General features: G+C 47.7%; 1 protein-coding gene across 1 annotated transcript in view; it reads right to left on the bottom strand.

Annotated features, from left to right (window-relative positions):
* Positions 1-19,440, bottom strand: part of LVRN (laeverin) — a 67,369-nt gene extending 47,929 nt beyond the window's left edge. Inside the window, exon 1 of the mRNA XM_084628624.1 lies at positions 18,689-19,440. Coding sequence (XP_084484750.1) covers positions 18,689-19,368 — 680 coding nt within the window. The 5' untranslated portion in view covers positions 19,369-19,440. The remainder of the gene's footprint in view (positions 1-18,688) is intronic.
* Between the last annotated feature and the right edge of the window lie 1,421 nt (positions 19,441-20,861).

The raw sequence follows: 20,861 nt of genomic DNA, 5'->3' as shown, positions 1-20,861 counted from the left end.
AGTCCTGGGCCTGCGCCACTTGTAGGGTTACTTGGAGCCAAAAGCAGAAAGCCAGAGCCCCTGCCTCAGACCAAGCTGAAAGCTGGCACACGGCTCTGAGCTGCTGCCTGACAGTGTGAATGCATGGCCTGGGGCTAGGCAGAGTCCTCCTGATTCCCCCTCTGAGGTCTGTGTAAGTGGGCCCCAGTGATCAGCCTAAGCTCTCCCAGTTTCTGCTTTGGAAATCATGCAGGAACAATTAACTGACCCCTCAAGGAAAACCTAGGGCTGCAGCAGACTCCCCAGGCAACTTCCAGACAGGATGGTACGTGGAAAGGTTTCTCTGGGATCAGAGGTAGCTTTATAAAGAGTGGATGCTCCCTAACAATGTTGAGCCATGGAGTATACAGAGACAATTGGTGGTATCACAAAAGTACCATCTTAGACTACTCAGGCTAGTTGGGACACTTGGGAATACAGCTCAGCAAACAGCACTTACTCCAGAATTTCTACGGGGCTGGGGTTTTTGAGCAGTGCCAAAAGAGCTGTGACCCCTGTCAGAGGGTGGAAAATGGCTGGAATAAGGGCAAGGCTGTCCTGATTCCTCCTCCCATTATAGAGGAATGCTTTCCGAGGATTGCTATGGATATTGTGGGACCCCTTAGCAAAACTACCCATATGGAGAAAAAGTATATTCTGGTGGTAGTACCATTATCAATAAGCAGTAGCTCTGTCCTCCATAGAGTCAGACAAGTTGGCTGATACCTTGCTAACAACATTCATCCAGGGACAAGGGCAGTTATCCCTGAGGTTTTAATTGATCGCAGGGCAAACTTATGTCTGCCCTACATGAAGGGCTATGGGAGAAATGTGCGGTTCCACAATTTTGGTCGTCTCCCTACTACCCCCACGCTATCAGACTGGTTGAGAGATTTAATGGAATCCTTAAAATTATATTGAAAACTTTGTGGACCAACAGCCTGGTTATTGGGATAAATATTTACCTGACCTGTTATTTGCCTATTAGGAGGTTCTCTGGAAATCCACAGGATTCTCCCCTTTTGAACTTCTCTATTGGAGGAGGGTACAGGGCTCCCTGGACCTAACGAGGGCAGAGTGGGAAGGTACAGCTTCTCCCAAGGGAATGTCCATGGTGGAGTCCTTGTTGGGTTTCTGGGGGAAAAAAACAACTCACTGACCTTCTGGGTTTTCTCTGAGAGAACCTATCTAGAGCTTAGAAGAAACAGAAAGCCTGGCAGGATCACACCACATGTGCTCTGACATAGGTACAGGGGACCAAGTTATGATGCTCATTCCAGTGTTAGAGGCACTGCACATTTGCTGTCAGTGCCAAATCCTGAGCATATAGTGGTTTGACATTGTGGAAAATGTCACAATCTTTCTCCAGCAAAAAAATATAACATTTGTATTTTCAGTCAGATTTGGGAAGAGCATGTGACCCCGTTAAGGAAGATGCTTTATAGCATTCAGACAGTAGGCCTGATTGTAAAGGTGGAAAAATGCAAAATGGGGGTGGCCGAAGTGGGCTATTCTGACCATGGAGTGGAGAGGGGCTGCATAAAACCAGAGCCTGCAAGAGTGGAGTTTAAGAATTGCCCCACTCCCCAGACACAAAAACCAGGTACAATTCTTTACTGGGATGGCCAGATATTAGCAGAGGTTGTCCCTCACTGATCTGTGTGTAAGAAGAGTAAGTCAGACAAGGTTATCTGGTCCAAACAGAGTCAATGCAACTTCTGTGAACTGAAAGAAGCCATAAGTACAGATCCAGTTCTGGTATATCCAAACTTTGAAAAGGCTTCCATGGTATTCAGAGATGCCTCTGACACAGGCTCAGGGTTGTGCTGATGCAAGCTGATGAAAAGAGGAGAGGCACCCCACAGTGTGTGGGACCAAGAAATTGCATCCCTGAGGAAAAACAACTATGCAACAATGGAAAAAGAATGCTTGGTTATGGTGTGGGCCCTCAGCAAACTACAGCAGTACTCTTTTGGATGACATGTGACCATTGCATGCAGTGATCACTCACCTGACTACAACAAATGAAAAGGACAAATGCCACATTGCTAAAATAGAGATTAGTGCTCCAAGATTAAGATGGAAATGACTTGTGTTAAAGGGAATGCAAATTTGGTTGCTGATGCCCTGTCCAGGAAATAAGACAATAGGTTTCCCTAGGGTGCAGGTCAACCATCCTAAGCCATATCTATATGTTCAGTGCTGCATCTGTACTGATACAGCTGAGCCACTGCAGCGCACGAGCTGAAGATGCTCTATGCCAACAGGAGAGAGCTCTCCTGTCAGCATAAAAAACCACCTCCAGAAGTGGCATAAGCTATGTCGGCATGAGAAGCTCTCCCACCAACACTGCGCTGTGTGCACAAACGCTTATGTCGGTGTCATTTATGTCATTCAGGGGATTGGAATATTATGAGCGACATAAATTTTTCAGACAGCTGTAGTGTAGACATAGCCCTAGTTACACCCACTTTGGCAGGGGAGATCCAACAGATAGCAATTTCCTGCACTATCCTTGAAAATCTTTATAGTATTAAGTTTATGTATTATTTTGAGCTGGGATTATATGTAACCCCTCTAGAGGGCAGATGTGATGTGAAGTCTGGTAGTTCAAAGGACTATATTTCAAACGTGCCAGAAAAGAATAAACTTTTTGACAATAAGGGTATGTCTACACTACGAAATTAGGTCGAATTTATAGAAGTCGGTTTTTTTGAAATCGGTTTTATATATTCGAGTGTGTGTGTCCCCACAGAAAATGCTCTAAGTGCATTAAGTGCATTAACTCGGCGGAGCGCTTCCACAGTACCGAGGCAAGCGTCGACTTCCGGAGCGTTGCACTGTGGGTAGCTATCCCACAGTTCCCGCAGTCTCCGCTGCCCATTGGAATTCTGGGTTGATATCCCAATGCCTGATGGGGCTAAAACATTGTCGCGGGTGGTTCTGGGTACATATCGTCAGGCCCCCGTTCCCACCCTCCCTCCCCCCGTGAAAGCAAGGGCAGACAATCATTTCGCGCCTTTTTTCCTGAGTTACCTGTGCAGACGCCATACCACGGCAAGCATGGAGCCCGCTCAGGTAACCGTCACCCTATGTCTCCTGGATGCTGGCAGACGCGGTACGGCATTGCTACACAGTAGCAGCAACCCATTGCCTTCTGGCAGCAGACGGTGCAATACTACTGGTAGTCGTCCTCGTCGTGTCCGAGGTGCTCCTGGCCACGTCGGCTGGGAGCGCCTGGGCAGACATGGGCGCAGGGACTAAATTTGGAGTGACTTGACCAGGTCATTCTCTTTAGTCCTGCAGTCCTATTGAACCGTCTTATGGTGAGCGGGCAGGCGATACGGACTGTTGGCAGTCGTACTGTACCATCTTCTGCCAGGCAGGCAAGAGATGAGGATTGCTAGCAGTCGTATTGTACCATCTTCTGCCAAGCAGCCATGAGATGTGGATGGCATGCAGTCCTTCTGCACCATCTGCTGCCAGCCAAAGATGTAAAGGATAGATGGAGTGGGTCAGAACAAGAAATAGACCAGATTTGTTTTGTACTCATTTTCCTCCTCCCCTGTCTAGATCACACTGCAGTCACTCACAGAGAAGGCGCAGCGAGGTTAATCTAGCCATGTATCAATCAGAGGCCAGGCTAACCTCCTTGTTCCAATAACAACGATAACTTTGGTGCACCATTTCTTATTGGAACCCTCCGTGCAGTCCTGCCTGAAATACTCCTTGATGTACAGGCACACCATTTGTTGATTTTAGCTCCCTGAAGCCAACCCTGTAAGCCGTGTCGTCAGTCGCCCCTCCCTCCGTCAGAGCAACGGCAGACAATCGTTCCGCGCCTTTTTTCTGTGCGGACGCCATACCAAGGCAAGCATGGAGGCCGCTGAGCTCATTTTGGCAATTAGGAGCACATCAACCACCACACGCATTATCCAGCAGTATATGCAGCACCAGAACATGGCAACGCGATACCGGGCGAGGAGGCGACGTCAGCGCGGTCCCGTGAGTGATCAGGACATGGACACAGATTTCTCTGAAAGCATGGGCCCTGCCAATGCATGCATCATGGTGCTAATGGGGCAGGTTCATGCTGTGGAACGCCGATTCTGGGCTCGGGAAACAAGCACAGACTGGTGGGACCGCATAGTGTTGCAGGTCTGGGACGATTCCCAGTGGCTGTGAAACTTTCGCATGCATAAGGGCACTTTCATGGAACTTTGTGACTTGCTTTCCCCTGCCCTGAAGCGCATGAATACCAGGATGAGAGCAGCCCTCACAGTTGAGAAGCGAGTGGCGATAGCCCTGTGGAAGCTTGCAACGCCAGACAGCTACCGGTCAGTTGGGAATCAATTTGGAGTGGGCAAATCTACTGTGGGGGCTGCTGTGATGCAAGTAGCTCACGCAATCAAAGATCTGCTGATATCAAGGGTAGTGACCCTGGGAAATGTGCAGGTCATAGTGGATGGCTTTGCTGCAATGGGATTCCCTAACTGTGGTGGGGCTATAGACGGAACCCATATCCCTATCTTGGCACCGGAGCACCAAGCCGCCGAGTACATAAACCGCAAGGGGTACTTTTCAATAGTGCTGCAAGCTCTGGTGGATCACAAGGGACGTTTCACCAACATCAACGTGGGATGGCCGGGAAAGGTGCATGACGCTCGCATCTTCAGGAACTCTGGTCTGTTTCAAAAGCTGCAGGAAGGGACTTTCTTCCCAGACCGGAAAATAACTGTTGGGGATGTTGAAATGCCTATATGTATCCTTGGGGACCCAGCCTACCCCTTAATGCCATGGCTCATGAAGCCGTACACAGGCAGCCTGGACAGTGGTCAGGAGCTGTTCAACTACAGGCTGAGCAAGTGCAGAATGGTGGTAGAATGTGCATTTGGACGTTTAAAGGCGCGCTGGCGCAGTTTACTGACTCGCTTAGACCTCAGCGAAACCAATATTCCCACTGTTATTACTGCTTGCTGTGTGCTCCACAATATCTGTGAGAGTAAGGGGGAGACGTTTATGGCGGGGTGGGAGGCTGAGGCAAATCACCTAGCTGCTGGTTACGCGCAGCCAGACACCAGGGCGGTTAGAAGAGCACAGGAGGGCGTGGTACGCATCAGAGAAGCTTTGAAAACCAGTTTCATGACTGGCCAGGCTACGGTGTGAAAGTTCTGTTTGTTTCTCCTTGATGAAACCCCCCGCCCCTTGGTTCACTCTACTTCCCTGTAAGCTAACCACCCTCCCCTCCTCCCTTTAATCACCGCTTGCAGAGGCAATAAAGTCATTGCTGCTTCACAGTCATGCATTCGTTATTCATTCATCACACAAATAGGGGGATGACTACCAAGGTAGCCCAGGAGGGGTGGTGGAGGAGGGAAGGAAAATGCCACACAGCACTTTAAGCACAGCACTTTAAAAGTTTACAACTTTAAAATTTATTGAATGACAGCCTTCTTTTTTTTGGGCAATCCTCTGTGGTGGAGTGGCTGGTTGGCCGGAGGCCCCCCCACCGCGTTCTTGGGCGTCTGGGTGTGGAGGCTATGGAACTTGGGGAGGAGGGCGGTTGGTTACAGAGGGGCAGCAGTGGCAGTCTGTGCTCCAGCTGCCTTTGCTGCAGCTCAACCATACACTGGAGCATTCTGGTTTGGTCCTGCAGCAGCCTCAGAATTGAATCCTGCCTCCTCTCATCACGCTGCCGCCACATTTGAGCTTCAGCCCTGTCTTCAGCCCGCCACTTACTCTCTTCAGCCTGCCACTTACTCTCTTCAGCCCTCCACCTCTCCTCCCGGTCATTTTGTGCTTTCCTGCACTCTGACATTATTTGCCTCCACGCATTCGTCTGTGCTCTGTCAGTGTGGGAGGACAGCATGAGCTCGGAGAACATTTCATCGCGAGTGCGTTTTTTTTTCTTTCTAAGCTTCACTAGCCTCTGGGAAGGAGAAGATCCTGTGATCATTGAAACACATGCAGCTGGTGGAGAAAAAAAAAGCGACAGCGGTATTTAAAAAGACACATTTTATAAAACAGTCGCTACACTCTTTTAGGGTAAACCTTGCTGTTAACATTACATACATAGCACATGTGCTTTCGTTACAAGGTCGCATTTTGCCTCCTCCCACCGCGTGACTACCCCCTCAACCTTCCCCCCTCCCTGTGGCTAACAGCGGCGAACATTTCTGTTCAGCCACAGGCAAACAGCCCAGCAGGAATGGGCTATACTGAGTGTCCCTGAAGAAAAGCACCCTATTTCAACCAGGTGACCATGAATTATATCTCACTCTCCTGAGGATAACACAGAGAGATAAAGAACGGATTTTGGTTGAATGCCAGCAAACATACACTGCAATGCTTTGTTCTACAGTGATTCCCGAGTATGTGTTACTGGCCTGGAGTGATAAAGTGTCCTACCATGAAGGACGAAATAAGGCTGCCCTCCCCAGAAACCTTTTGCAAAGGCTTTAGGACTACATCTAGGAGAACCGCAAATGCCAGGGCAAAGTAATCCTTTCACATGCTTGCTTTTAAACCATGTATAGCATTTTAAAAGGTACACTCACCAGAGGTCCCTTCTCCGCCTGCTGGGTCCAGGAGGCAGCCTTGGGTGGGTTCGGGGGGTACTGGCTCCAGGTCTAGGGTGAGAAACAGTTCCTGGCTGTCGGGAAAACCGGTTTCTCCGCTTGCTTGCTGTGAGCTATCTACAACCTCCTCCTCCTCCTCATCTTCTTCGTCCCCAAAACCTGCTTCCGTATTGCCTCCATCTCCATTGAAGGAGTCAAACAACACGGCTGGGGTAGTGGTGGCTGAACCCCCTAAAATGGCATGCAGCTCATCATAGAAGCGGCATGTTTGGGGCTCTGACCCAGAGTGGCTGTTCGCCTCTCTGGTTTTCTGGTAGGCTTGCCTCAGCTCCTTCAGTTTCACGCGGCACTGCTTTGGGTCCCTGTTATGGCCTCTGTCCTTCATGCCCTGGGAGATTTTCACAAAGGTTTTGGCATTTCGAAAACTGGAACGGAGTTCTGATAGCACGGATTCCTCTCCCCAAACAGCGATCAGATCCCGTACCTCCCGTTCGGTCCATGCTGGAGCTCTTTTGCGATTCTGGGACTCCATCATGGTCACCTGTGCTGATGAGCTCTGCATGGTCACCTGCAGCTTGCCACGCTGGCCAAACAGGAAATGAGATTCAAAAGTTTGCGGTTCTTTTCCTGTCTACCTGGCCAGTGCATCTGAGTTGAGAGTGCTGTCCAGAGCGGTCAGAATGGAGCACTCTGGGATAGCTCCCGGAGGCCAATACCATCGAATTGTGTCCACAGTACCCCAAATTCGAGCTGGGAACGTCGATTTAAGCGCTAATCCACTTGTCAGGGGTGGAGTAAGGAAATCGATTTTAAGAGCCCTTTAAGTCGAAATAAAGGGCTTCACTGTGTGGACGGGTGCAGGTTTAAATCGATTTAACGTTGCTAAATTCGACCTAAAGTCCTAGTGTAGACCAGGGCTAAGTGTGAAGTGGAGTTCCTAAGGAATACTTAGGGAGAGGTTAATGCAAATTCCCCATCCCCAGTTATGCAAAAACTCAGCCTTTTGAAACTAAGCCCTGAGGAAGGAGTCATTGTCTGCTGATTACCTCTTCTTGGAGACTGGAGATTAAGGGCTTGTATAAAGAAACAGCTCAACTGCCCAGCCAGAGGTCTGGTTCTGAATCTGAGATTATCATGAACATGTAACAGGGCAAACCCAGTTGTGGGTTTTGAAGGACTGACCAGAGCTTGAGGGTGGAGTTGGTGGTGATCTCTGATAAGCATTTTTGCTCACCTAAAGATCTTCTATTGTTTTTAATGTTCTCCCTGTTAGAATACAAGTGCTTGCTTAGAAAGAGCTCTGTGGTAACCTATAATTACAAGCAACACACAGCCTCTCTAGAGAGAAAACAAAGTACAGCTGGTGGCCCTTTAGGCAGTCTGGCTTGCTGGGGATATCACAGTGTAAATGCAGGGAGCTGTGCAGCCTTAAAGAACCCCAGTCAGGGTGGAGTGAGACATGGGTCTCTGCCCAAGAGGTAATGCCTGGGAGCCAGAAATCTTTAAATGGGTGCCCTCAAGAGAGCGCGGAGGAGGAATACAAACCCTGATATTCTATGAGTCTATGAGTCTATGAGTTACACTCAAACTATGATAGCCCTCCCTTAGAGTTTCCACAGAGTTAGAGAGCACCTTTAATCTCTATGGATTCCATAGGAGCTGCAATGGCATAGGCTATGTAGGGGGTGGACCGAATGAGTATATCAATGCATAAATCTGCCACCCTAACCATGACCCTCCCCAACCAGCAATGCCCAGTATTGGGGTAGCACTTGCTGTTGGTCTTAGGAGATATTGTGGGCATGTTGCATCACTGCAAACTCCCCAACCCCAGTGGAATTTCTATTCCCCTCCTCCCCTTCCCCCTCCCCACCATGCCAGAATCTGTGCCAGTTGAAGCTAGCAGAGAGCCTGCATGAATTTGGCACACTGCCTGCAAATAATTTTCATTACAAAGCACAACACATGTTAGCCAAGGCATTATTACAAAAAGAATTAAAGGTTGTTTTTCCAGCAGATTTCCACATGAAAAAAAAATATATATGAAAATGCTTCATCTACTGTACATAAACAGTGGGTGTTTCACCCCTAGGACCACAGGTCAGGCAGTGGTATGAGTCACTGTTTGTTTGCTTATTTTTAAAAGATCCTAATGTGACTGAATTGCTAGTAAACTTTATTCCACATTGCAAATCTACCACATTTGACACAAATCAGTCCAAATGGAATTTTATTTTCCTAAGGCCCAGCATTGTATAAGCAGACAAATTAACTCCCCCCACTTTCCTTTTTTGCTCAAAGAAATTTGTAGAAAATGAACCTTTTTATGAACTATTTTAAGAAATGTTGTATAGCAGGGATCGGCAACCTTTGGCACGCCGCCCGCCAGGGTAAGCCCCCTGGCAGGCTGGGCCAGTTTGTTTACCTGACGTGTCTGCAGGTTTGGCCAATCGCAGCTCCCACTGACCGCGGTTCGCCGCTGCAAGCAAATGGGGGCTGCGGGAACCAGTGGCCAGCACATCCCTTCGCCCGCACCACTTTCCGCAGCCCCCATTGGCTTGGAGTGGCAAACAACGGCCAGTGGAACTGGCGAACAGCAGCCAGTGGAAGCTGCGATCGGCGGAACCTGTGGACACGGCAGGTAAACAAACCGGCCTGGCCCACCGGGGGCTTACTCTGCTGGGCCGCATGCCAAAAGTTGCCAATCCCTGTTGTATAACAATGCCAGAGGTTAGCAAAATAAAATCAGAATTAGAGTATTCCCAAATAATGGCAACCTGACCGTTAACAGGCTCTTTAAGAATAAGGCATGATTACTCCAGCTATTCCAAGTTGTATTTCACCTCATATGAAATGAACTAAGTTTAAAACACTGGAAATCTTTTTCATCATGTATAAAGACTTCATGTTTATAGGGGATAAGCTGGCATTTCTGCAATAACTCCTATTAACAGCCCTCTTGCTAGAACATAATAGTATTAGGATGAGACCGGACAGTTTCCACCTCCCCATGTCCCAACTGTTTAGGGAAGTAACATTTTTGAAATCATTAACACTGTTTACACACAACTACAAATTTTAAAAAGCTTACAACCATGCTGAACTCATTTGAACCATTTGACTGAATCTTGAAGATAGCTTAGTGTAAACCATCTTAGTTTTAGGGTAGACAACAGGTTTTAGTATGTAACTGTTAGTACTCGGTAATCCATATTGGTCCTGTTTCTAGTCCTTATCAATTGACATAATACAGACAATTTAAAAAAAAAAACCACCAGAACAGGCAGTGGATTGCCCATTTACACCTACCAGTGTTCATCTAAAACATAAGAACATAAGAATGGCCATACTGGATCAGACCAAAGATCCATCTGGCTCAGTATCCTGTCTTCCGACAGTGGCCAATGCCAGATGCCCCAGAGGGAATGAACAGGTAATCATCAAGTGATCCATTCCCTGTCACTCATTCCCAGCTTCTGGCAAACCGAGGCTACGGATACCATCCCTGCCCATCCTGGGTAATAGCCATTGATGGACCTATCCTCCATGAATTTATCTAGTTCTTTTTTGAACCCTGTTATAGACTTGGCCTTCACAACATTCTCTGACAAAGAGTTCCACAGGTTGACTGTGCGCTGGTGAAAAAATACTTCCTTTTGTTTGTTTTAAGCCTGCTGCCTATTAATTTCATTTGGTGACCCCTAGTTCTTGTGTTATGAGAAGGAGTAAATAACTGGTGAGTCTTCAAGAATCAGCTACATTTGCTATCAGAGGGCAAGACTGTATTGTGTACAGAATGGGTACTAAAAAAAATTGCACTGATTAGGATAGTATTCAAAACTCCTAAGATTTACATGAAATTAAGCCACTACTTTAGTATAAATTCTATAGGGACATATACTACTCTTGGTCTGAGCACACAGCACTCAATTCACAGCAGTGAAAGTTCTGCATGTAGTCTGACGGTAAAACATGCCTCCCAAATTCCACGGAGTTAATCCAATACAACTGAAGTAGGAAGAAGGAAGATAAGAGTGTCTTTAAAACACCTTTCTCCCGCCCCCCCGATCCTGACAATGACTCTCTTAGCTACATGCCACCCATGGATTCCACAGCTTGACCCCCATAAGGATAGCTTTTGAGCTACTTTGTACTGTCTGACCAGTGCAAAGCATCCAGAAGTGGGGCCAGGCTTATATTTGACTCCTTTTGGTGCTGTAAGCACTGCAGAAATGTACTCCATAGTGGCTACAAATAGTGCCTTCGTTTTTCATTTCCTTCCTCCCTCCCCCCGCCTCCCCCACACACTTCAAGACCTGATTAAGTGTGTAACTTAGATCACTTGCCATTATCTATAATCAAACAGACCATTAATGGTTATTGTGTTGTTATTCATATTGCTTTTTTCTTATTTGTGAGTTTAGTGTTTGTGAGAGGACTAGAGAGCTCTCGCTCTATAAGGATTCTAGCACAGATGGACACAGGTTTTCCAAACCAGTTCACCAATGTGCCTAAACTCTGATTTGACAAAGTGTCAGAGAAGTTCATTCTCAATGCCAATTAAGCCTTTCGCCTCTATTAAGCTGCCAACAGCTATGTGGACATCTGAGCAGGAGAAACTGTTAGCACAAGTGATAGAAAACCATTATCTTCTGCAAGTTGTACAGTGGCTTTACCAAAACAACTATCAACCTAGATTTGAACTGAAGACCTAGAGGTGAAAGGTGCCCTATTACATAGTGCCTGAGCTATCCAATCATCCACTAGAATTAGTCTTCTAAAATAATTAAAATAACCTTGTCAGGTACCTTATTAGACCTGACAAATGATGTCCCCAAAATACATGCATACTGCAGGAGGAGGTTTGAGTTTCTGCAGCACAACTGCAAGAGACTCAGAGCTAGGAAACTGCTACTATGGCAAGATTGAAGACTTCACTCTCAAAGAAGGAGAAGTTACAAAATAGTGTTGCATGGATCAAGTTCAGAGAAAGTCATTTAAAATAAGGAAAGATATGCAAAAAATTGACTTAAGAACATCAAGAATGCAGACAAGAGCAGAAAAGCAAAGCAACATGTTAAATCTGCAACCCATAGACTTCCTTTGATTTAATCTACTGTCTGGACATAACTGGAATCTTTTCACCAGACTGCAATCTTACATGCCATAGTTACTTCAGGGTAAATCAAGGATAGAATGGAACAATTCATATAAATCTTTTTGCCACTTTGCTAAGCTATTTAGGGAGATTGTACCATAAAATGAAGTCACAACATAAAGAACAGAATGTAAATGAGTACTAAGAATACATACACAGGGTATTCATTTATATACTTAGCCCTGGTCTACACTAGGAGTTGAGGTCGAATTTAGCAGTGTTAAATCAATTTAACCCTGCACCCGTCCACAAGACAAAGCCCTTTTTTTTCGACTTAAAGGGCTCTTAAAATTGATTTCTTTACTCCACCCCCGACAAGGGGATTAGTGCTGAAATCGGCCTTGCTGGGTCAAATTTGGGATACTGTGGATGCAATTAGACGGTATTGGCCTCTGGGAGCTATCCCAGAGTGCTCCATAGTGACCGCTCTGGACTGCACTCTCAATTCAGATGCACTGGCCAGGTAGACAGGAAAAGACCAGCAAACTTTTGAATTTCATTTCCTGTTTGGCCAGTGTGGCAAGCTGCAGGTGAGTGCAGAGCTCATCCGGAGAGGTGACCATATTGGAGTCCCAGAATCGCAAAAGGGCTCCAGCATGTACCAAACGGGAGGTACAGGATCTGATCGCTGTATGGGGAGAGGAATCTGTGCTATCAGAACTCCGTTCCAAAAGACGAAATGCCCAAACATTTGAAAAAATCTTCCAGGGCATGAAGGACAGAGGCCATAACAGGGACCTGAAGCGGTGCCATGTGAAACTTAAGGAGCGGAGGCAAGCCTACCAGAAAACCAAAGAGGCAAATGGCCGCTCCGGGTCAGAGCCCAAAACATACCGCTTCTATGATGAGCTGCATGCCATTTTAGGGGATTCAGCCACCACTACCCCAACCGTGTTGTTTGACTCCTTCAATGGAGATGGAGGCAACACGGAAGCAGGTTTTGGGGACGAGGAAAATGATGATGAGGAGGTTGTAGATAGCTCACAGCAAGCAAGCGGAGAAACCGGTTTTCCTGACAGCCAGGAACTGTCTGTCCTGGATCTGGAGCCAGTACCCCACGAACCCACCCAAGGCTGCCTCCCGGACCCACCAGGCAGAGAAGGGACCTCTGGTGAGTGTACCTTTTTAAATAGTATACATGGTTTAAAAGCAAGCATGTTTAATGATTAATTTTCCCTGGCATTCGCGGCCAGTACAGATACTGGAAAAGTCTGTTAAGGTGTCTGGGGATGGAGCAGAAATGATCCAGGGACATCTCCATAAAGCTCTCCTGGATATACTCCCAAAACCTTTGCAAAAGGTTGCTGGGGAGGGCAGCCTTATTCCGTCCACCATGGTAGGACACTTTACCACGCCAGGACAGTAGCACATAGTCGGGAATCATTGCAGAACAAAGCATTGCAGCATATGTTTGCTGGCGTTCAAACAACATCCGTTCTTTATCTCTGTGTTATCCTCAGGAGAGCGATACCATTCATGGTCACCTGGTTGAAATAGGGTGATTTTCTTAAGGGGACATTCAGAGTTGCCTGCTCCTGCTGGGCTGTTTGCCTGTGGCTGAACAGAAATATTCCCCGCTGTTAGCCATGGGGCGGGGGGGGGGGTCGAGGGGCTAGCCACATGGTGGGGGGAGGCAAAATGCGACCTTGGAACAAAAGCACATGTCCTATGTATGTAATGTTAAGAGCAAGGTTTACCGTGAAAGTGTGTACTCATTGTTCTAGAAAATGTGTCTTTTTAAATACCGCTGTCCCTTTTTTTTCCTCCACCAGCTGCATGTGTTTCAAGGATCACAGGATCTTCTCCTTCCCAGAGGCTAGTGAAGATTAGAAGGTGAAAAAAACGCATTAGCGATGAAATGTTCTCTGACCTCATGCTGTCCTCCCACACTGACAGAGCACAGACAAATGCGTGGAGGCAAACAATGTCAGAGTGCAGGAAAGCACAAAATGACCGGGAGGAGAGGTGGCGGGCTGAAGAGAGGGCTGAAGCTGAAAGGTGCTGGCAGCGTGATGAGAGGAGGCAGGATTCAATGCTGAGGCTGCTGGAGGATCAAACTAATATGCTCCAGCGTATGGCTGAGCTGCAGGAAAAACAGCAGGAGCACAGACTGCTGCTACAGCCCCTGTGTAACCAACCGCCCTCCTCCCCAAGTTCCATAGCCTCCTCACCCAGATGCCCAGAAACTGGGTGGCCAGAGGCCCCCCACCACGCCACTCCACCCCAGAAGATTGCCCAAGCAACGGAAGGCTGGCATTCAATAAGTTTTAAAGTTTTAAAGTGCTGTGTGGCCTTGTCCTTCCCTCCTCCACCACCCCTCCTGGGCTACCTTGGCAGTTATCCCCCTATTTTTGTGATGAATAAATAAAGAATACATGAATGTGAAGCAACAATGACTTTATTGCCTCTGCAAGCGGTGATTGAAGGGAGGAGGGGAGGGTGGTCAGCTTACAGGGAAGTAGAGTGAACCAAGTGCGTGTGTGTGTGTATGGGGGGGGTTCATCAAGGAGAAACAAACAGAACTTTCACACCATAGCCTGGCCAGTCATGAAACTGGTTTCAAAGCTTCTCTGATGCGTACCACGCCTTCCTGTGCTCTTCTAACCGCCCTGGTGTCTAGTTGCACGTAACCAGCGGCGAGGCGATTTGCCTCAACCTCCCACCCCACCATAAACGTCTCCCCCTTACTCTCACAGATATTGTGGAGCACACAGCAAGCAGCAACAACAATGGGAATACTGGTTTTGCTGAGGTCTAACCGAGTCAGTAAACTGCGCCAGCGCGCTTTTAAACGTCCAAATGCACATTCTACCACCATTCTGCACTTGCTCAGCCTGTAGTTGAACAGCTCCTGACTACTGTCCAGGCTGCCTGTGTACAGCTTCATGAGTCATGGCATTAAGGGGTAGGCTGGGTCCCCAACGATAACTATAGGCATTTCAACATCCCCAAAGATTATTTTCTGGTCTGGGAATAAAGTCCCTTCCTGCAGCTTTTGAAACAGACCAGAGTTCCTGAAGATGCGAGCTTCATGTACCTTTCCCGGCCATCCCACACTGATGTTGGTGAAATGTCCCTTGTGATCCACTAGTGCTTGCAGCACTATTGAAAAGTACCCCTTGCGGTTTATGTACTCGCCGGCTTGGTGCTCTGGTGCCGAGATAGGGATATGGGTTCCATCTATGGCCCCATCACAGTTAAGGAATCCCATTGCAACAAAGGCATCCACTATGACCTTCTAGTTTTCCTCAAACTCCATAATTAGACAAATACCATTGTATAAAGAGATCCATGAAAGAACGGATGAAGATTGCAGGAAAAAATAGAAGATATTTGTCCAAATAAAAACTCTTACTGTTCTTCTCTCATGCCAACCAACTTCTCAAAATAAATAAATAAATAACAACAAAGAAAAAAGCAGTCAGTGGAAGTTAAATCTCCAGATTTGGTATTAGTGGAGTTGGTTATATGAAAGTCACATGACACTTTTTGTTTCAATAAAACAAAAAAATTAAGGTTTTTTTTATTATTGGTGTGTGTTCATGCATGAATGGATTTTTTTTTTTTAGCAAAATGAATATTATCTAGTTGGCACATTCTTGTAATATCCAACCCGCTGATAGACAACTTAATCTAGTGAACTAATCAGTTGGTTAGGACCCAAGAATGCCAGGATTCTAATTCTAGCTCTATTGACCTTGAACAATTCACTACTCCTTAAACTAGTAAAGGTGAAAAAAATTAAAAATCCCATTTACTGATGTGTTTTGTTTACCTCGTGCATCTCAGTTTGGACAATGAAAATCAATTAATTAAGTTTCACTTTTGTTTAATGAGTTTTGTTTCCAGATTCTTAGCATGAAATTTGCCAGCACAAAGTCTATGAAACATGTAAGCACATAACTGCAATTTTGCAGGTTAATTTATTTAAAATGACTGTGTTTATTTAACTTGTACTGGGCCAAGTTGAAGTTGATAGTGTCTCTATATTGTGTGCACAGTTTTGAAAGTGTAAAGCACTGTCATTGGTGATTTGACTCTTATAGTTGCAGTTAAACAAACACTAACATTCATACCACCTAACAACAACAGTCACAGACTCCTCCACTCTACACCTAAGTACCATTTTATTCCAACATACACCTGCAGTTCATGCATCTAATTCCTCAACAACAAAAATCCAAAAACAAAAAAACCCCACTCGAACACACAGCCTGAACTCTAACCTTAGTTCAATTAAGATATATTCTCTACAGACAGACATACAGGTGAAGTGCATAATGTGTCATATGTGCATGAAAACATCTGAGGTCAGAGTTAAGGTTTTGCATTTGAGTCTGACGATGATACATTGGATGTGTGTGCTGTCCTAGTCCCTCATATTAACATTAATGGAAGGGGAGATCTGAAGCAGTCAGAGCACAGAGCAGCATAGCTTGCCTCTGTTGAGGCAGCTGCTCCACTGGACAAACCTTTTATGGTTTGCCAGAGTGGAGCCCCACTCTGGGAGACCTAAGAAAGTCTACTGGACTAGAAGTAGCGTTGGGAAGCTTAGCAAGCGTGAGAGGTTGGGGAGAAGGAGACATGCAGAATTGTAAGAAGGCTGGGGAGCAAAACTGGAAGCAGACCAAGAAGGTCCACATTTGTCATCTTTAGCACAAAGCATGTGTCTGTACCACTTGTTCATGTGATGGGGTTAGATCAGGGAAGCTAATTGCATCAGTGATGTGGAGCTTGTTGCTCCCCTACAGAGCTCTTCTGTCTAGGATGAGCCTCCTGTGATTCGCCAGAAGGGGGGTGGGGGTCCTGCTCTGACAAGCCTGTGGAATTCCTTGAGACTAGGAATAGTGCTGCCAAGGGAGAGCTTGGCAACACAACTCAGAGCCTGGGAAGGAGGCATGAATGACAAGAATCATGGATGATGGAGTGGGAAGGCATTGTGGCAACTAGGGTACAGGCTGTAACAGTAAACTAGGGAGGGAGATGAGACCGGGGAAGCAGCCTGGGAGAATAGAAGTGGCCAGCAAATCTGTGCTGTTCAGATTTGTCTTTGCAGACCTAGAGTAGGTATGGATGAACACTAGAAAAACAGCTCCCCATCTATTTCACTTTAAAATTTGAATATTGACTTTCTCTGAGCTGTTATGCTAATTTGTGCGAGAAACTTGTACTTTATGGGGACTGTAGTTCTTTAGCTACAGAATGCTGAAAGATGTTTGAGCTGCATTTTGCACTATAGTTTTGGCCACATAATTGGTTCTATGGTGGACACCTGGGCTAATATAAATAAGGGTCTCCAGCATCTTTTTGCAAGCCATCAACTAGTTGGTCTTATTTGTAACATCAGATAATCACAGGAAAGGCCACTATAGCTTCTATATAACTGCAACAGTGCTGACCATTTAGTTCTCTTTTGAGAGGATACTAGTGCCAATAATCCAGCAACAGCTAACTTGAACAGACACAAGCTTTTGCCAAATCTGTTTTTCATAATGAGTCACAATGTAATTGTGGAGGGAGAGAAAGGAAGAGACATACCATAAAACACAGCTAATATATAGGGCCCAAAGGCCCCAATCCTGCAACCTTTACTGTATTGAGTTGCACTTTCTCACACTGAGGTCAATGGAACTACTTGCATAAGTGCTACCTTACTCAGCAAGAATAAGGGCTCCAGAACCAGACCTACAAATTGCAAGCCAGCAGAGGGAACCTACAGAGTCTTATTTAATAGCTTTGTGACCTTGGTAAATAAAAAGCATGGAACAGGTTAAGGATGTGAATGAATGTATGTTGCTGTGACTTTTGTCCTTCATAGAGGATCTGCTAACCCATTATCGAATAACAAACCGTATGGTTGTGTAAACCTGAAAGGCAGAGGTTAGGGGAGGGATATTCCTGTTGTCAGACAAGACTATATTATTTTTATAGTGTCTTTTATATGTTCTGTAGCTACAAAAGTGCTTTTGTTGTTTAACTCCACATAACAGACAAAGAGAGAACTTAAGTTATCGGCAAAGGAGAAATTTTCTTCAGCTAAGATCAGATACAAAAATAGAGATACCACTAGAGGACATTACTAAGTAGATGTGTGTGTGATTGCACATTTGTATTGATTTTCCTAAAATGCAAGGTGTGATCAGATCTGAGCTTTCGGTTTCAGCTTCCTCCATCTCTAAAAAGCTTATAATTCCTTTTTGGGAAAAGAGGAAAGAAGAGAGACAACTGGCTGTGTGCCCCCCCCCCCCCGAAAAACCCACCAAAACAAGCACTTAGGGCAATGGTTTTCAGCCTTTTTTCATTTGCGGACCCCCTAAAAATTTTCAAGTGGAAGTCAGCCTGCGGACCCCCATGGGTTCCCAGACCACAGGTTGAAAACCACTGATTTAGGGGATTAGCCAAAGCCCACTGAAGTCAAGGACAATCTTTCCATTGACTTACGTGGGTTTGGATTGGGCCCTCTGATCCTCATATGATGGCACTATAAAAAGAAGGGCCTCTAAAGCCAGGAGGAGCTGGTGTCCCAGCCTTTGACCGGAACAGAAGTGCCCAAGCCCTTTCCCGGGCGGTCATCTCAGAAACTGGCTCGGGAATTAGCCAGCAACTCTTCTGGGGCTGGCCGGCGCACAGCGCCCTTTGGGGCCACATCCTCAGAGCCGGGAGCTGAAGTCCGGCACCTGCCCTACACTAAACCCCAGGCAGCGCTTAGCTGCCCGCTTGCCCGGGCGCCCAGCTGCTGCAGCATGTCATAGAATCATATGGAAGGGACCTCCGAAGGTCATCTAGTCCAACCCCCTGCTTTAATTAAGCAGGACCAATCCCCCATTTTTGCCCCAGATCCCTCAAGGGCCCCCTCAAGGATTGAACTCACAACCCTGGGTTTAGCAGGCCAATGCTCCAACCACCGAGCTATCCTGTCCCCGCGCGCTCTCACCTGCTCTGTCCCTGGTCCGTGTAGCGGGTGAGGAAGAGCCCGTCCAGATCCTCGCTCAGGGGCCCCCTGAAGCTGAGCTGCAGCACGTAGCGCCCGCCGGCCCGCAGGCTCCGCCGCAGCGCCAGCACCGCGTACTCCTGCCGCTCCTCCAGCCACAGCTCCGCCACCTCGATGCCGCCGCCGCCGCCGCCGCCGCCGGCCGGCCCCTCGGGCAGGGGCCCCCGCACGGCCGCCCCCCACAGCTCCAGCTCGGCGCTGTGCAGCACGACGGTGGCCGTGTCCTGGGCGCAGCGCACCGTGATGTTCACCTGCCCGGAGAAGACAAAGGGGCCGGGCTGGCCGGGGCTCACGCGGGGCCAGAGCCGCAGCTCGTAGTGGAGGGGCAGCAGAGCGCGGGGCAGGCGGGAGTTGTCCCAGGCCCCCGGCGGGCGCGTGCTGCCGGGGCCGGGGCCGGGGCCGGGGCCGGGGCTGGGGGGGCAGCAGCCGGCGCCCTCCTCCTTCGGGCCGGCTGTGGGCGAGGGGGGAGCCGCTGCCGCCCGCAGCGCCTCCACCTCCTGCAGGCAGCGCCCGTACAGGGCCCCCAGCACGGCCAGGGCCAGCAGCAGCGCGGCCAGCAGCAGCGCGAGCAGGGCGGCGGGCTTCCTGCCCAGGTAGAAGCCGGAGGCGGCCTTGGGTCCCATGGCAGCAGGCGCCGGGAGCACAGCGCGGCCGAGGGGCGCCCCGTTACTCTCCGAGCCAGGCAGCGAGTGCGGCTGGGGCTGGGCTGCGCGCAACCAACAAATACCCTGGGAGCGCGGGTGGAGGTGGAGCCCCTCCGGCGAGGGGCAAGGCAGGAGGCAGGGGAGAGGTCCCCACGCTCCCTTGCTCTGGAGGTGGGAAAAGGTGAGAGGCGGATCCACTTGGATCCTGCCCATCTTTGGCCCCAAGCCCTCAAAGTGTATCATCAAAAACTGAGAACGAATCTAAACGCTCCGATTGCTCTCTCTCTCTCTCTCTCACACACACACACAAACTGGTTCCTGATGCATTTCAGCACAATAGTGGGTAAGTCAGGCACATTTTAGCCCCCAATTCCTCAAATTCTAAACCCCTGAATAGAGGACAAGTCTAGCCCTTCCTACAACACCAAAAAATACTTGATCCTGGCACATCCTCGCATACCAGCACCACAAAAACCTAGATCCACTACCTGAATCTGGCCATACCCAGTCAATTTTTGGCCCCCACCCTTGAAATTCTATGGCATCAACAGAGAACAAGTATAGTTGCCCCTAATGCACCAATAAATAAATAAATAACTCCAGACCCAGATGCATCTCAGCCTAGAAGCCTAGATCTGGCATCCGGATCTAGCTGAACATTCTTACTTTTCTTATGTGTTGCGTTAAACTTTATGTAAGATGGTGGGTGTTACAGCTGCCTTTCATGGAGGATAAATGTAAAAGAGAATTAAGCTCCTGTATGGAAGAGAGAGCTGAAACAACAGGGTCCCTTGCCCAAAACAAAGCCACATGAAGCTGAAGGGGTTTCCACTGTGATCTGATAGCAAACTCCTGTTTGATTCCTGTTGTGTTCAGGGATATAGGAGTTATTCTTTGAGTGGTTGCAGATATGTATTTCACTTCCAGGAGCATGCGCCCAGTGCACCAAAGCTAGAGAACTTTGCTTAGAACTACTTGGGCAGCGCATGCACCCTCATACCTCCTTGTGGACCCTCCCGAGGCCATTTAAGGACAGTGGCACCCCAACTGCCACTCCTCAGTTCCTTCTCACCACCTGTGGCCTAAGTCAGAGCTTCCTCTGGGGGTTGTTATCTCACCAGTTACTGCACAAATTCTCTGTGATTTTTTGTAATGAGTTACTTTACTTAGTAGTACCCTTGTAGTTGTTAGTTAAGTGGTTAGTTGCTGTTTCAGTGATTATCTGATAAAATGCCTACCCAGGATTTTGACACGTTTGTTTGGAGTGGCTATCCTGAATTGTGACTCCCACACTTGGTGTTTGTTGTGTTTAGGAGGGGAGCACATTAAAGAAAAGTGCTTCATTTGCGGTTTCTTCAAGAAGAGGACAGAGGGTACCAGGGACTTATGCTTGAAGGAATATCTGAAGGGAGCCATGGAACAAGCTATGAGGCTGGCTTCAACTCTGGGACCTTTCTCTGACTGCCCTGCCC

This window comes from Lepidochelys olivacea, assembly GCF_965140295.1.
Source record: "Lepidochelys olivacea isolate rLepOli2 genome assembly, chromosome: 5".
Lineage (NCBI taxonomy): Eukaryota > Metazoa > Chordata > Testudines > Cheloniidae > Lepidochelys > Lepidochelys olivacea.
Note: the sequence above shows the minus strand (reverse complement) of the source record. Positions and strands in the feature narration are given on the sequence as shown.